The following is a 17,003-nucleotide window of genomic DNA, read 5'->3' as shown; positions in this document are numbered from 1 at the left end:
CTAACGAAATAGTCACTGAGAACAACAGGATTTGCTGAATCTTTTTTATTCCACCTCCAAAGAATGATTTACCATATGATATGCCATTTTATCAACAGGCCGTGCTGTTTTGTTTCAACTCTTTTATTGGTGTGCTTCAGTAGGGCCTACAGTGACAGGTATTTCAGTGTGTGCCAGGACTGCTGACATGTATCAGCAAACACACAAAAGCTTAATTACATAGCTGTATTTTTTCATGTGGATGAGTAAAATTATGTAACTACCTCTCATGTACATGACCACAAACTTCACAGTGAGAATGAATAGATTACAAAATACGAATCACGAAATAACAGACATAGTTTGGTACAATAAGAGAGAAGAAACTGGAATTTGATATTGAGAAAACAAAGAGAATGAAAAGTAGTAGGATAACATGAACTAGAGGGAAAATTATGAAACAAGAAGTTGCCAGGTAGCATTTTACTTAGTGCAGAATTTAACAATTGAAAAAACGTAAAGTTGAAAATAATGAAAGAATGTTAAATAAAAGCTTTTTAAAATCTAATGGTGATGTATTGTGTCTATGATGTGCTGCTAGATCTGTTTTGCACTCCTAAATACAGTAACAGTCAATTTGATTAATACATGAATGTTCAGTGACCTTACAGAGGAGGTAGAAAAGAGGATGATATTTTTGTGAAATGCTGTTGAGGAAGTTTAGAGTACCAATGTTTATGCTAGACTGTAGAATGACTCTAGTGCCTTCTATACTCTTCTGACTTAAGGGCCATTAGGACAAAACAAGGAATATTAGGGCTCACAGAGAGGCGTATGATCACTCATTATCCCCTCAGCCCCTGCTGAAAAGGAAATGATTAATAATAGTGGCCTGCATAATACCCTCCTATGAGCTCTAAAGTGGCTTCCATATTTTTGTCCTCTTTATTATCGTTGGCTGAACTTCAGGGGGAAGATTCAGATACACAATGCCTCTTTGTCTCTATGCCAAATCAGTACACATTTCGTTACAAAAAAATGGTTCAAATGGCTCTGAGCACTATGGGACTTAACATCTGTGGTCATCAGTCCCCTAGGACTTAGAACTACTTAAACCTAACTAACCTAAGGACATCACACACATCCATGCCTGAGGCAGGATTCGAACCTGCGACCGTAGCAGTCACGCGGTTCTGGACTGAGCGCCCAGAACCGCACGGCCACCGCGGCCGGCATTTCATTACAATGTTCATCATTATTTCTGATATGTTCTGATCTATTAAACAATTGTTGACAGATCAACATAGTAAGTTTGTAAGATGGACCTGTGTTTCTGACTGCAAACCATCTTGACACAAATTCTAATTAGAAATCTTAGAACTAAGGAGATCATATATACATTGACATGTATATTCCAAAGGCCACTGCATAGAGAATGTCGTGGGTTTTTCATACCAGTGTTAGTTGTTTCCTGTCCCATACCATTTGTTTATTGAGCATGTGATTAAAAAACTGTATATGTCTCTGTGCACATATTAAACTTCCTTACCCTATTTTCATGAATCCTACCTGAGATATACGTTGGATGCAGCAGCACTGTTACACTGTCTTCATCCAAAACCACTTCTCTAAATTTTTTCAACAGGTTTTTGCTAGAACAAAGTCATCTTTCTTTGAGATATTCCTATTTAAGACTGTTACACATTCATATGGTCTATACAAAGCTGTTATGATCCTAGAAATGTGCCTGTGAATTGGTTTCATGTCTACTATCATGTCTATTTGGTACAGGCCCCCTAATCTGGAGCAGTACTCTAGAATTTGAAAATCTTTCAACGCAAAATTAATAAGCTTAAAAATTTAATACTGAATCACACAATAACCCATAAAAATAATTTTCATTATGTCCATCTACAATCTAAATAGCCTCTGGATCAGCTATGTTGGAAGACTCTGATAGTACTGTAGTCAGTTCATGTTAGAGTGATGTACGCAGATTCTTTACTTAACATATTTATTGCACTTTCCCAGAACCCTTCCAATAAACTTAAACCTTTCAATCACCTTTCCTACTATAGATTTAACATATTCCTCCCATTCCATACCACTGCTTAGTATTAACCTTACATACACTCTTAAGGGGGAAAAAAAGGATGCACCACAAAGGAATTACAGAACTATCCAAATTGAAAAGAAATTGATAGATGTGATATACATGTACATACAAACAAATGATTAAAATTTCAGAAAAATTGGATGATTTATTCAAGGGAAAAAGAATCAAAAATTGAAAAGGCCAATAACACATTGGTCCATCTCTGCTTCTTATGAAAGGAGGAATTTCACTTGGCACTGACTGATAAGAGTTGCTTGCTGTCCTCTGGAGGAATACTGTGACAATCTCTGTCCAATTAGCACGTTGGAACAGTGAAATCTTAAGCTGGTTGGAGGGCCCTGCCCATAATGCTCCAAGCATTCTCAGCTGGCAAGATACCTGGTGACCTGGCTGGTCAAGGTAGGGTTTGGCGAGCATTAAGACAAGCAGCAGAAACTATTGCCATGTGTGGTTGGGCATTATCTCACTGACATGTAAGCCCAGGATGGCATGCCTGATTGGCAGCAAAACAGGGCACAGAAAACTGTTGATGCCCCACTGTGCTGTAAGGGTACTGTGGATGACTACCAAAGGGGTCCTGCTACAAATGGAAATGGCGTCCTAGACCATCACTCCCAGTTGTGTAGCCATGTAATGGGCGACAGTCAGGTTGGAATTCCACTACTGATTGAGCCGTCTCCAGACATGTCTTCGCTGGTCATCAGGGCTGAGTTCAAAGTGGGACTCGCCACTGAAGATACTTCTCCTCCATTCGATGAGATAGTGGGCTGAAAATGTGTCTAGAGATGCCTTGATAAGCTGTGGGATACCAATGTGGCTGTCACCCACCATACAGTCCGACAACCAGTAGTGATGTTCTACAATACTGTTTCTTTTCAAAGCAGGCCCCATTTGGTACACATCCATGGCACCCTTACAGCTCCAAGTATGTCGATGATATTCTATGTTCCATTTTGGTGCCCTTCATGGCAAGCCATCCTGTGCTTATATTTCAGCAAGATAATGTCCATCTGCACAAATCAAGAGTTTCTACTACTTGCCTTCATGCTTGCCATATGCTGCCTTGGCCAGGAAGGTTACTGGATTCCTCCCCATTTGAGAATTTTTGTAGCATTATGGGCAGGACCCTCCAACCCCCTCAGGATTTTGATGATCTAACAGGCCAATGGGATAGAATTTGGCATGATATCCCTCAGGAAGTGGACCAGTGCACTACTGACTTGCTCAATTTGTCAAGCTCTCTCTCTTGAATAAATCAACCAATTTTTCTGAAATTGCAATCATTTGTTTGTCAGTTCATGTACATCACATCTATCAATTTCCATCCCATTCAGATAATTCAAACATGGCATATCGTTTTTTTGTTTTCTTTTTTTCCATCTAGAGTGTATTTACTGGTTGTGATTGGCTCCAAAAGATCACCACTAACCTTGTAACTGAATCTTTATTTTCTTTTGTAGTTGCTATGTTGCATTTATTCAGATGTGAAGGGAGATGCTATTCATTAGATCAAGTTAAAATTTTGTCCATGTTTTTCTGCATTTGCAAATGATTGTTGAAAATGATAATTTTGTGTGATTTTTCTCCCTGTGTATTAGCTTGCTGAATCAGTAATATTTATTACTGTCTGTGTCCTTACTTAACAAAACTTTTGTTCAGCTCTCATTACCTCACACTATTGATAGTAATAGTTATTAAATTATTGTACCACAAACTGCTCACATGTAGTGCTCCTCAGAGTAAGTATGAGAACAAATCAAAAATTCAGCAGCAAATGAAGTATTATAATTGTTCATTGAGTTCTAATTGTCTTTTGAAGCTTAACTTTTGGTGAGATCATAAGCACGTTTTCTAGATTATAAGAGGTTGTACTATTCTTAATTTCAGCCACCAGAACCTCACCTTCACAATGGAGAAATTATTGGATATTACATAGGTTACTGTGTGAGAAACTCAACAGAATCAGTGCATTACAAGACATTTGAAGTAATTCCAGGGATGGACCTACATACAAAACTCACAAATTTGCTCAAATTCACAGAATACAGCATCACGGTACAAGCTTATAACAGAGCAGGAACTGGACCACACAGTCATAGCATCATTGTGTCAACTGATGAAGATGGTAAGAGTTCAGATTATCTTCCCACATAATAATTAGTTTGACATCCCTAAGCTGTTAAATTTGTCGTTATTTTAGCTAAAAGTACACAAAGTTAAAAGTATGATGTATAATTCAGATATTTGTGTACATATACTGTAATTGTGTGTAATTTTATTGATGCTTGCACATTGGAAACTGTAAAATTGCAGCAAGATCAAGAGGAGGGTTTGATAAAACATTAATTGACTTAATGCAATGAAAACTACAGTGGGTTAAATATTGTTTTAGTTTCTGTGGAGAAAATTACGTCCACTACATAATTATTGACATTGTACTTTACAACCTCAGTCAGCAAATGTTCATGTAACTTTTTATGTAATGCTAGATCAATTCCTACCAAACACAAATAGGGGGGAGAAGGGTGCACACGTGTGCGCATGTTTGTGTGTGTGTGTGTGTGTGTGTGTGTGTGTGTGTGTGTGTTTATGAGCTTGAAATGGAAGACAAAAGATTTTACTCAAAAGCAGTAGATTACCTTTTATATATGCAGCTCTGCTGCTCAGCACCTCCTCTATTTAGTGAACAGTGTTATATACTCTGTTACTCCGGTGGGTCTGGTTGGTGCGCCTGGCAAACCGTACATTGCTGAACAATCTAAAACCTAATTGTCCCTAAAGGACAGCAGATTTAGTGGCATGCCAGGTACTTCATCTAAGAAATCCCCAATCGAACTGCTGCATAAGCGGAAGGACCAGACGTTGGAGGGAGAATGGTATCACCACCCAACAACAGTCATTATCTTCTGTAAGGAACATCAGGGAATAGATGCTCTTGGCAACAGAGTAGTTGCAAAGGGACTCAATATAATTTTTTAGAACTGCTGAAGGCAGAAGTGTTATATGTTATTGGTGATGAGTGTGGAAATGCTGAAGAATACACCTATTTCAAAGCTCGGAAAATGCATTTATTGGAATAACCATAAAAATTACCTGACTAACAACTCTCTGACCATTCACTATTTCTTGGTGCAAGGGCAATGACTTGAGACCAGCAGCATACTCCATGGAGACAACGAGACCAACAACCCAAAAATTAGATAAGTACAAATTTAGAACTATAGATGTGATGTGGAACTCAATGTAAACTAACTACAAAATAATGCCCGCATCTCGTTTGAAGATAGATTATTGAACAGGCTGTAGTGAAGAACCCATTACGCATTGCTGATGAAAGAATCAGGGAAAGACACATCGGATCTGCACTGGAGATCTTGGAAGGTCAACCTGATGAGATATATTGCAGAACCTGTTAAAGAAGTGGGTGACACCTAAACACTGAAACAATATTCTAGGAAACTATAGGGAACTCATTGAGTAGTTGCACTAGGTTGTCGTCCATGCCGAGTTGAAAGTGTGTAGGTTAACGGAATACAGGAATTTGTCAAATAGAGCCCCCATTGACAGCTGTCATGCACTATACAAACTGGCAAACTGAACTTTAGTTTCAGTCAGAAAGTGACACGAGTAGTTTATGATCAAGTAAGTGAAATTTATGGACACCGAAGATGATACCCAGTACTTCCTTTGCAATGTGAGAATAATGTACCTGTGCAGAACTAAGGTTCTTTAACATAAACATGGTTCGTCTCACTGTATCATCCTCCAACTGAGAGAGAACAGCCCCGACACCATGCTGGGAAACATATGTTACCAATACCAGTGGCAGATGGAGTTGGTAAGTCATGACATAGATTGCTGATTGGAGGGCTGATTTTAATGTCTGGAAAGCCCAATGGCACTCTATGGACCACTGAAAAAGAAAGTTTATTTAACAGGTGGGCTGTGGAAGCAGTGTGGTGAATAAATCACACATAATAATTCACTTTTTCTAGAAATACTTGAATGTTCTTATTGGATTTAACCACAGGCATGTTCTGAGTGTATTCTATGCTGGGCTGAAAGCAGTCTTCACTGCGGATATAACCTAAATAAATGACTGCTTATTGAAAGAAGGTGCACTTGGAAATGTTACATTTAAGTCATTTCTGTGCTAGGACCACGAAAACCAGTCACAGAGTGCCCTGTAGTTTGTTCAAGAAGCCTCTGCAATATGGTGGGGATTCTACTTACTCCAAAAATTTATCGTATTGATACAGTCCAAACTGGAGACTAATATCTTACTGATTCGTTGTGATATGGCAATAGAAAATATGTCTCCATTATATCAATCGTTGTTTACCTTCTGAAAGTTCAGAAAACAGTTCATTTGGATGAGGCACGGGATAAGAATCAGTGCCCGCTCAAGCATTAATGGTTTGCCTCGAGTCTTCACACAAGTTGAGAAAGCCCCCGGATTTTCTGACCACCACTAATAACAAAGCCCATGGACTCTAGGAAATGGGAGATAAAGTGTATTGTTGTTCTAGCCTATCTAGTTCAGTCTTAACCTCAGCCTAAATGGCCAATGGAATCAAGCACGTTTTGCATAATATCGAATTCACCTTCGGCTTTAAGGCAATGTGGACTTGAAAATTAAACCAATTTCCCTACATCAGGTTTAAATGGTTGTGCAAACTGAGTTCTAAGTATAAACATAGCAACAGAGAGTTCTGAATGGGTCGAGGAGTGCATTTCATAAAGTAATGAAAATCTCAAAGTGAGAAATGCATTGGGGCCAAATATATTCTTGTCTGATAGATCTGCCACAACCAAAAATGATAATGGCCAGAACACCTGATTATAAGTGACTGTCAGTTTCCTTTAAAAAAAGTGTGGCCATATGCCCACCATTCTGACTGCACTTCACCAAATGAGGGGGACACACTCTAAAGTACACACACTGGTTTATAACCGAGACTAGTGTGTGAGAATTGAAAAGAAAATCACTAGGCCGCCTTGCACTGTTGCCTGTGACAAAATTTTATATGGTGTTAGAATCTGACCACTGCTTTAAATGTTATTAATTTGAATCTCTGCTGCCTGCTGCCCTTTGCCCTACAACGTACTTCCGCAATGTAACCTCTGTGTCGGCCCTTATAACACTTTGTCCTCATGATGATGACACTGACATCTGGAATGCAAGGAAAAACAGTCTGAGAGACTATGAAACCAAGTTCATCACCACAAACAATGACTGGTACTAGCCCGCAACTGTGGAGAACACTACTACTGAATGGAACTTGTTTATTACTTTTGAGTCTGTTACTGAAACCTGGTGGACTATACCACCATGGCTATGAGTCAAATGCGAAGTGTCCAAGTCTACTGAAAATGCATGTGCAGTTCACAATACTTCAGCCAGGGAGTGATCAGACTGTCTTAAGGCTTATGCATGGACCTCCTTATCTGAGGCAAGGTGAATCACTACATTATGTATTAAGCTTTCTGCTTATGATTTACAACACCCACATATGAATTTACATTCTCAATACCACCCCTGAAAATCTGCAACTCAAGATGCATAACTTACAGCATCTGCCTTGCAATGTTGTAAGAATTTTAGTCTTGTCACTATCACATGCATCTTGTTGGAAAAATGATCACATAATAAAGAGAATATCGCAGACAACAGTAACAATGACGCTAACTTATGAATCAAGCAATTTAGCTGAGGATTCATAGACAACAAAAGGGCCCTTAGGTTATACTGACATTTAATATCATTTGCCTGAAATGGTAGCATGGTGTTTTTTTGGCATACTTCCTTATCCTCTTGAGTCTTATTAACACGTTCGCTGTGACTGATGCTTCTAAGCATTTCCGCAATCAACAAGCCAGTGCAGCTGATGCTCATAAGCTTTTCCGTGATCAACAAGCCAGTGTGGGTAATGCTTATAAGCGGCGTATTCACTAGCCGAGTACACAGTTTAGTTTATTCAGCTGTGCATTCGTGTTAGTACAAGCAATCAATGAAATACCATGTAATGTTTTCCTGTCTCCAGTTGTGTGTTTTCATCTTTAGTCTTCTGTGCTGTGCATTGTTAGCAATGGTGTCGAATCAACCAACACTGGGGCCTTCTAACCCAAAAAAGAGTAGGAAGAATGAACAATGAACAATGAATACGTTTCACAACAGTTCAGAATTGGACAACAATGACGAGGAAATCATCAACAATAAAGAACCCACACTCACAGAAGCAAGCAAACCAGGTTTGACTTGGCATGAAGGACCACATGGGATGCAGTATCATACATTTACAAAAGCAAAATGTTGCAGATAAATCCTGCTAGCAATACACCAATGCGTTTCTTTTGGCTACTGGTTACAGATGACATACTGCAGCTTGTAGTTGATGAAATGAACAGAAATGCAGGCAATATATTTGCAAGCGGAAATATGAAAGAGTGCTCTAGGATTAGTATCTGTAAGTATAGAAGTACTAGTCTTCCTGGGTATTTCGTTACATACGAGTAATGTCAAATATTCCCGATTACAAGACTACTGGAAGAAATACCCACTGTTCAAAAATAGAGGAACAGCAATGAGTATGGGACAGATATTTGCTCATCTTACGCTCACTGCATTTTACGAAAAATCCCGAGTCAGGAGACGTGAAACCAGATGATCGACTGTATAAAGTACGCCCTATATTGAATTAGTTTAACAACAGAATGTGTCAGGTGTGTTATCCAAGTAGGGATATACCTTTAGATGAATGAATGATTCTTTGGAGGGGATGACTGTCATTTAGACAATATATAAAGAACAAAAGGAATAAATATGACATCAAATTGTACATGCTAAATAATCCAGACAGTTTCGTAAATAAATGCACGGTGCACACGGGGATGCATAGTGATATGAGAGGAGAAAGGCATGCTGAAAAGATAGTATTACATTTGTTGGAAAAGAAGCTGCATGTTGGCCATCATGTTTACATGGAAAATTTTTACAACAACGTTGCTTTACCTAAACCCCTGTTGAATGCAAAAACACACTGCACCAGAACACTAAGGCTAAATAGGAGAAATACCCTTAAAGATGTGATTTGTGCAAAACTGGGGAAAGGAGACACTATTGCACGATATTTGGACGGCGTAATGATCGGCAAATGGAAGGATAGATGAGAGGTCTCCTATATTTTCACAGAATATCCTAATACAATGGGACATATGCTGAATGCATGCCAGAAAATAGTCTCGAAACCACTGCCAGTTATCAAATATAATAGTTGTATCTCTGGGACCGATAGGCAGGACCAGATGTTGTCGTATTATTTATGTGAACAAAAGACTATCTGCTGGCCAAAGGAACTATTCTTCCATGTAGTTGACATGCTAATGTTCAATTCACATTACCTATATAATAAATACTCTCAGGGTATAAAATGACATTGTATTATTATAGAATAGAAATAGTAAAGGGAGTACTTCCACCAATGGACATTACAAAAGGTGTGTGTTATAAATATCGTAGACACGCACGTCATTCGAAAGCGGGATGCAACTGAAGGGAAGAAGCAGGTTATGGGGAAGCGGTGCACAATGTGTACAGAACGGGGCAAGCATATGGATACATCATGTGTGTGCATAATGTGTCCAAACAAACTTGGATTCTGTTTGAACTGCTGCACAATTACACATCTGTAATGCAATGGGATGTTGTATCTTCAGAGGCAGATCTGTTCATGTTTGATTTATAAAGTGTTTGTAGGGTTTCCATAGCACCACATTGCTGATGAGTCCTGTTTCTTTTCCTCCATTTGATAAATCTTTTGGTGTTTTCAGACTCTCATTCTTTCCTGATGGAGCAGATGTATAACTTGTTTGAATTGCATTTTCTTTCCAGTTTGAAATAAAATAAAAAAAACAGAGGCATTGTTAGAACTGTTTGCAATAAAAGCATGTAACACTTATAAGTGTCAGACAGCATGCAGCATTTATCACATGACTGGCATGCTGCTAAAGCGTACTTGTATTTCTATATCTAGCTCCACCTCTTGCACAGACGTCATATTTGCTGTCAATATTATGTACCTGCACAACATGAACTTACAGGTTTTGCAGGGTTATGATTTCAGCTCTCAGCTCACGTGTGCTTACAAGCATCTGCCTAATGCGTTAGCGGCCCGCGCTGGTGATCACAGCAAATGTGTTAAATGGTTGAAATGCCTAGGTTACTGGTCGCACCTGCAACTTCTGTAGTGGTGAACATTATCAGGTTCCGATGTTGGTTTAACCGACGCAGCCACAGTTGGAGAAATCTGATGTTTATGGTAGCACTTGGTGAATCAAAACTGCGCTTGCTTTGTCACCAGTGTTAAAACCTTCACTTGGGGCCAACAATGTTTAGTGAACACAATTAATTTTTGTAACAGTAAAGTAAAATTGTCTATTAGTCCACAAAGTCAACAGTTAACAGTTATTGTTGGTATATTCATGTGAGCCACAATATAAATTAATATAACATAGTCCTTGATTAAGTTGTATAAAAGCACTACTTATCTGATAAACATGTGTTTAGTAATGGAAGTTCCATGAAGCCTTGCAATGTTGCAAACCAAAAATCCAGACTAAGTAGCACTGTCCACACAGTAAACAGTCGTAATGGTGGTAGTCTACATAGGGAGGGGAGTCAAATAAAAGAAACGGGGAAAGAAACTGCACCAGGCATCATTATATTTGGCAACGATGGAAGTTTATGTGACCAGGCTGTGATTTCAGGCATGTTCCACTGCAATTGCTGTTCCTGGACATAGGTGATGTTACACATATCAATACACCTGTGTCTTCCATTTCCATTTTTGGCACGGTTACTAAATTTTCCACCAACAGATGTTTAAAAAAATTTATTTGCACAGTTCTTTTTTTGTCAGTTTCATCACAGATGTGTGTTGGCTGGGTAATAAAATTTGTGTAATTGCAGTACATGGTAACTTAATTCTGTATATTTAGGTAAAGGGATCTGCTCCATCAATCTATATATTACTGCTTACTTTGGGATATAATTTATTCACCATTAAATTCAGTGCATTCCCCACAATTATTTATTAAACACATTTAAAAGTAGTTAATTCCCATTGTAAGAAGGTATTTGTCAATCTCATTTCTAGACAACTGATAACAGGAAACAGAAATGTTCTAAACGCCATCACTGTACTAAATTGATAGATGTAGTGCTGATTTTTCTGGAAAAAAGTTAAGTGGTATTCTGAGAGACCAGAAGGAAATACCAAATGTTTAAAAATTATTATTGCGAGAAATTGTAAAATACTTTTGTGGCATACCTTAAAGTAAACAAATAATTCAGATTTATGTATAATATCTAGAATCTAGATTACAAGAGGTACACTGCTGATTAATCTGGTTGTTTAAGCAAGTTCCAAAGTGTCATCAAAATATCACTGTCATATTTCTCACTTTCACTACTTACTTTTCATGTCTGTAGCCTGCAGTCTTCCTTTCAGAAACCAGCTCTTCACATGAAGAGTTGGGTTAAACAGTTGTAAAGCAGGTCCTGCTAATTTGACGAACATCAAGTTGGCAACTGTCTTCAGGTACAGTGATACTCTCTCACATTCACTGGTGGATATCAATAGGCAGTTAACTGTATTTATCAGAGGCAATAGAGAAGCTGGGCATTTCTTATTTTCAAGACACTCTCAGAAACCTCTGATTACTTTTCTTTCGGGAAATCTGAACCTTTATATATTTTTAAATTTTATTCTTCAGCAGCAAAAGTTACTGTACAATTGTCAGGCCAGTAAGAAGAATCCAGTATTTTAGTGCATGGAGAAATATATTCATCACTTAAGTCAGTCTTTCATTAACTTGCATAACCTTTCATAAAATAATGTTGAGTCATGGGAACTAGGCCAAGCAGTATTTTTCTTTTCATTTTCTTTCTGACGAGAAACCCCCTTTAATTGTAATATTGTTCCTTTGCTTTTAAAGCATCATTATAATATGGACTCCTGTTTACCTTTCTCACTTCAAACACTCTGAGTTGTGTTTTCATTTTTTTGGTAGCAGTATGAACTGACATCATAGGTCTGCAGCTTTAAACTAAGATCAGATAACTCCTGTGGCATGTCACACATTAAACCTAGAACCAAAATATAATCAATACTGGTGATTTTCTGTAGAAGACATGAAACTAGTGCCTCATAGTTTCTCCAAACTACTGAGACTCTTCTAAAACTAGAGGCAACCCACTCTGTTAATTTTAAGAACTTGGATTTCAAATTCTTCTGCGTGTATTCTTAGTTCTCAGGCATTTTTGGTTGACGGTAGAGCTTACCCAGGAAAGATTTACAATGATTGATTTCTGAAGGAAAAACTCTTTTATCACCAAATAGCCCTAGCTTATCGTTCTCACAGTGCCACTTTAAAACGTGTGTGAAAGCTTGTTTCAGCAATGCATCTGCAACTTTCTATTTTTCCCCAACATAACTGCCACATCATGAGTGGCAAAAGAAATGAGATTTTCATTTCAAACTCTTGGTGTAAATCTTATGTCTTTAAATTATTCATTGCAGCACTGAATACACGTTCATCCGTCATGGATTCTATTTCAATCAAATGGAGGAAAATATAAAAGTTGATTTTGTCACATCAGGTGACATTGTTCGAATATAAATAATCAATGAAGACAATTGGCTGAATGTTGAACTTCCATGAAGCATCAAGCAAATTTTGCTATGTAATTCATTTATATTTTTGATAATCCTGACTATGAATTCTCCAACATATGATTCAATATGTTGACACATTCCAACCTGAAATGAAGAATTTCTGAACATCAAATTCCAACTCAAAATCATTCAAAAGTTGACCCCTTTTGGCAACTTTGTAGGCAGTTCTGAAAACATTAGGTGTTACTGACTTTTCATTCCCCAGTGCTTTAACACAGAAAGATTCCAAAGATTTTTCACTTACTATAGATAATATTTTCAAAACAGCTTTATGGGCTGAACTTTCTTTGTGTTTAAAGATTTTCTTTTGAAAAGTGTCATCTGGTTTGTTTTGTCTTCTCCAAAGCATGATGTTGAAAATCTTGACAAATGTTTGAAAATATTCATTTCTTTTTTACTTATTTCCTGCCCCAATGACTCAAATTTCTTACAACTTCTACAACCCTCTTTCTTGGTTTTTACTATCAACCACTCATTCTTACAGAAATATTCTTTCCATTCCATTGTCCAACAGTCAGAGAGATCACAATCAACACTACTTAAAGACATAGGCACACATTGAATGGTACATTTTCAGCACACGTGATATCATTTCACTCTTTTCTTTACTTTGATCATCTCTGCCACCTTCATTGTCAGCCTTAAATAACTCAGCTTGTTGTTTACTGAAGCTGAGAAATACTGTGTAATCTTAGGGCGTATTTTGACTCTGAACCTTTAATAGAATTTCACACTTTGCCTTAACTTCCTCAACACTCAATACGCAAGTGAACAAATGACTTTACAAAATTACTGCATAACAATGAAAGCAGTGACTTTGCAAAATGTATTTCAAAATCTGACAGCATTTTTTCTATGGCTTTTAAACATTCACTGCAGAACAGTTTCAAGAATATGTACAGGTCGACAATCTAATTATGTTACAAACAGGTTGTGAGGTTGACTATGAGATGCTAAAATGTAGACTTTCACAGCCTAGACTATGAGGTTACCTAAAAGAAATAACAACATACAATTTATAAATGTTCCAGATATAGATAATATCTAATATCATTACCTGCTTTTACTAATAATGTAATTGATGCATTTCTGCCTTTTAATATAAATCAAATGTAGCTCTTTTTCTCTTCTCAGAGGATTTAAAACATTAAAGTGGCTGCATCCCAGAGAGCACTCCCAGAAACTCAGCACTAGATAGATGCACTACATCAACTCATTGCTTCATCACAGTGCCAATAGGTAAAAAACTCTGTGCTTGCGAATGGACAGTACTTCTCTCAAATTTGCCAAAGGGAATGACATTGGCATTATTACAGCTCTGTGTCCACTGTATAACATCACAGCTTATTTCCATTTTGTGCTTGTAATTTTGGTACAATAATTTCCAGCTCAAAATGCATGAATGCTGAACACATTAATTTTAACCCAGATAGATCACACTGCACAAATTTATTGAAATATAATGTTCAAGGTGCCACATTGGTTGCATGATGAATTTGGAGTATGGTTAAAACAGTAACACATTTCAAACTTCTTAACAGAACACTCGTAAGGTCTGAAGAATTAAAACTGAGTGTCAGATTGGCATTCAAATCCAGAACCTTCACCTTTACTGGGCAAATGCTGTACTAACTGAGCAATCCTGTCACTTCTCACATGCAAAATAGTCAATGTTAAACTGAGTATTAAAATAAATTTTAAAGTGAACTAAAAATAATGCAGGAAACTGTGGCTGGGCGACACTTAGAAAACAGTATGCCACCCAGGTAGCACACTAAAACCTTCTCGTAGCAGTTTAGGGAGAAAGACATTTCACAAATACTTAAAAACTGTATCACGCTCACCTCATTGTACACTAAAATAGAAAAAATAGAAGACATGTCAGTGGGTGAACTATCCTATTAAACAATAATAAAATACACTGAATCAAAATGTAACGTATTGAAATCTGTATGGCACAACCACCATAGTGTGGAGGGTCCTCTCACAAGAGCAGAAAGCCTAGTGTTGTCAGACTGTGCCCTACCTGAAGGCTAGGGAAAAGGACATCACCTAATCTCAGTGGCTAGAAGGAAGTATACCAAGGTCAAGTAGCTGATATTACCAACCACAAGTTATGTTCTATCTTCCAGGCACTTTAATTTCTACCAATACATTACACTGCACATCAACAATGAGGATACAGCATGCAGAGGGATAGCACACTAAGCCATCAGAACTGGAGCACATAATCACTTAACTGTGATGTCCATTGAACTTCCTTGTGCCCTGATACCCAGGAAACTGATATCTGTCATCTCATTCTTCAGCTTCTGGATGTTCTGGACATACTCTCCCTGACAAAAAAAGTAACCACCCAGAAGACATTCTCAGATGTCAACAAAAATTTGTACACATACACAACATTGGTGGATATAAAAATGATTACAGTAGTAATTCTCTGTGACAGATAGAACAGCCATCACATTGCATTAGTGTTGTTCATGTTTAGTGGTGTTGTTACCAGGTGTGATAGGCTATATAAGGAATGTGAAGTTCCAGATGTTGATCAGTCATTGTGTAGGATACGGAGTTTCCCTGTACTCGTGTGAGACAACATTATCAGCAGCTGACAGAGAGTTTTGAAGGAACTGCATCATGGGTCTCCACTGGCTGGTGGAATCATGTAGTTTCCAGATTCATAGGGCTTTTGGATGTGATAATGGCCTGTTGTTGGACTGCGTGGGAATGTGACGACCAGCATACTTGTTGTTAAAGTTCCGATCGACCACCATGAGGGTGGATCACCATAGTCTGCACATCATAAACCCTTCACATCTGTATTGGCCATCGAAGAACAGTTAACGGACTCCCTACAACATTCTGTTTCACACTGCACAATTGATTGGAGACTAGCAGCAGTTGGACGAAGAAGTTAGCATCCCATCCATAGACTGCCATTAACGTCACAATACAAATGGCTGCATTTGCAGTGGTGCCATGACTTGGATGCATGGACTGCTGATGAATGGCATCATACTGTGTTCAGCAATGAATCACTGTTCTACACTATCCTTGATGAATCTCATCAGTAAGTACGGAATTGTCCTGGGCAGAGGCTCTATTCTTCCAGTGTTTTGAAAAGGCACAGCGATGTTACCCCTCACATAATATGTGGGGAGCCACTGGTTATGACTTCAGGTGATGGCTGGTAGTGATGGAGGAAATCTGATGGCACAGAAGTACATCACAGATGTCCTATTTCCTAATCTATTACCTTCAATGCTACAGTATCGTGGTGCAATGATCATCCACACGACATGTCTCTATGAATTGTGTGTATGATGTTGCTGAACTCATATGCCCAGAAAGATTCTCAGACCAGTCCCCAATAGAACAGACGGGGGACCATCTTGAACATCAACAACAACCTAGTGAAAGTCTCAAGGATATGAACGTGAAATTACAACAAGTATGAGCCAGTTCACTTCACGACAGAATGCAATAGCTCTATGAAACCCTTCCCACATGAATCAGTGCTTGCATCCAGGCCACTGGTGGTGCAACATCACACTGATGAATGGGTTCATATTGCCATGCTCTTTGTAAATTGATTCAATGTTGTAATCACTGAAATAATATCACATACTCTCTCAACCTTTGAAGTTTCATTCCAATTACTTTTCCTCTTCTGGGTGCTTCACTTCCTTCGTCAGGCAGTATATTTGTTTGCTGGGTGCTTGTGTTGAACAGATTTAAGATCAATTTCTCAGTGCAAATACATTCCATCTGCTCTAGTGCACTCAATATTGCATGTAATTCTGTGTTACCTACAGTAATTCATTTTGTAAACAAATATTGCTCAGGAAACCACAGAGCAACCAAGAGTCACCACTTCTTAGACACATCTGTAAATACATTTTATTAGCTGCGGTGCTCATTAAAAATTTAATCTTCCTTCTGTGGCTCTACAGTTCATTGAGAACCTTGGGCTTTTCAACAACAATCCACCAGCTATCGCAATTTTTCTTATCCTGTACATCCCATTTTTTGCAGGTCCTCCATGACCCAGTTTATCCATGTGATTCTCAGCAACCTCATTTCTTGGACCCCCTGGCTTTCCATCTAATATTCTTTTAGTTACTTCCACATGCCACACTCATTTCAATCTGATTAAATTCACTATTCTTTTA

General features: G+C 38.1%; 1 protein-coding gene across 1 annotated transcript in view; it reads left to right on the top strand.

The window, feature by feature from the left end:
* LOC124594067 (Down syndrome cell adhesion molecule-like protein Dscam2) overlaps nucleotides 1-17,003 on the top strand; it is a 198,161-nt gene that overhangs the window by 96,610 nt on the left and 84,548 nt on the right. The window contains exon 10 of the mRNA XM_047132417.1: nucleotides 3,983-4,220. Within this exon, the coding sequence (XP_046988373.1) occupies nucleotides 3,983-4,220 (238 nt within the window). The remainder of the gene's footprint in view (nucleotides 1-3,982; nucleotides 4,221-17,003) is intronic.

Source organism: Schistocerca americana, chromosome 2 (genome assembly GCF_021461395.2).
Source record: "Schistocerca americana isolate TAMUIC-IGC-003095 chromosome 2, iqSchAmer2.1, whole genome shotgun sequence".
Classification (NCBI taxonomy): domain Eukaryota; kingdom Metazoa; phylum Arthropoda; class Insecta; order Orthoptera; family Acrididae; genus Schistocerca; species Schistocerca americana.
The sequence above is the reverse complement of the archived record's forward strand: the minus strand, read 5'-3'. Positions and strand labels throughout refer to the sequence as shown.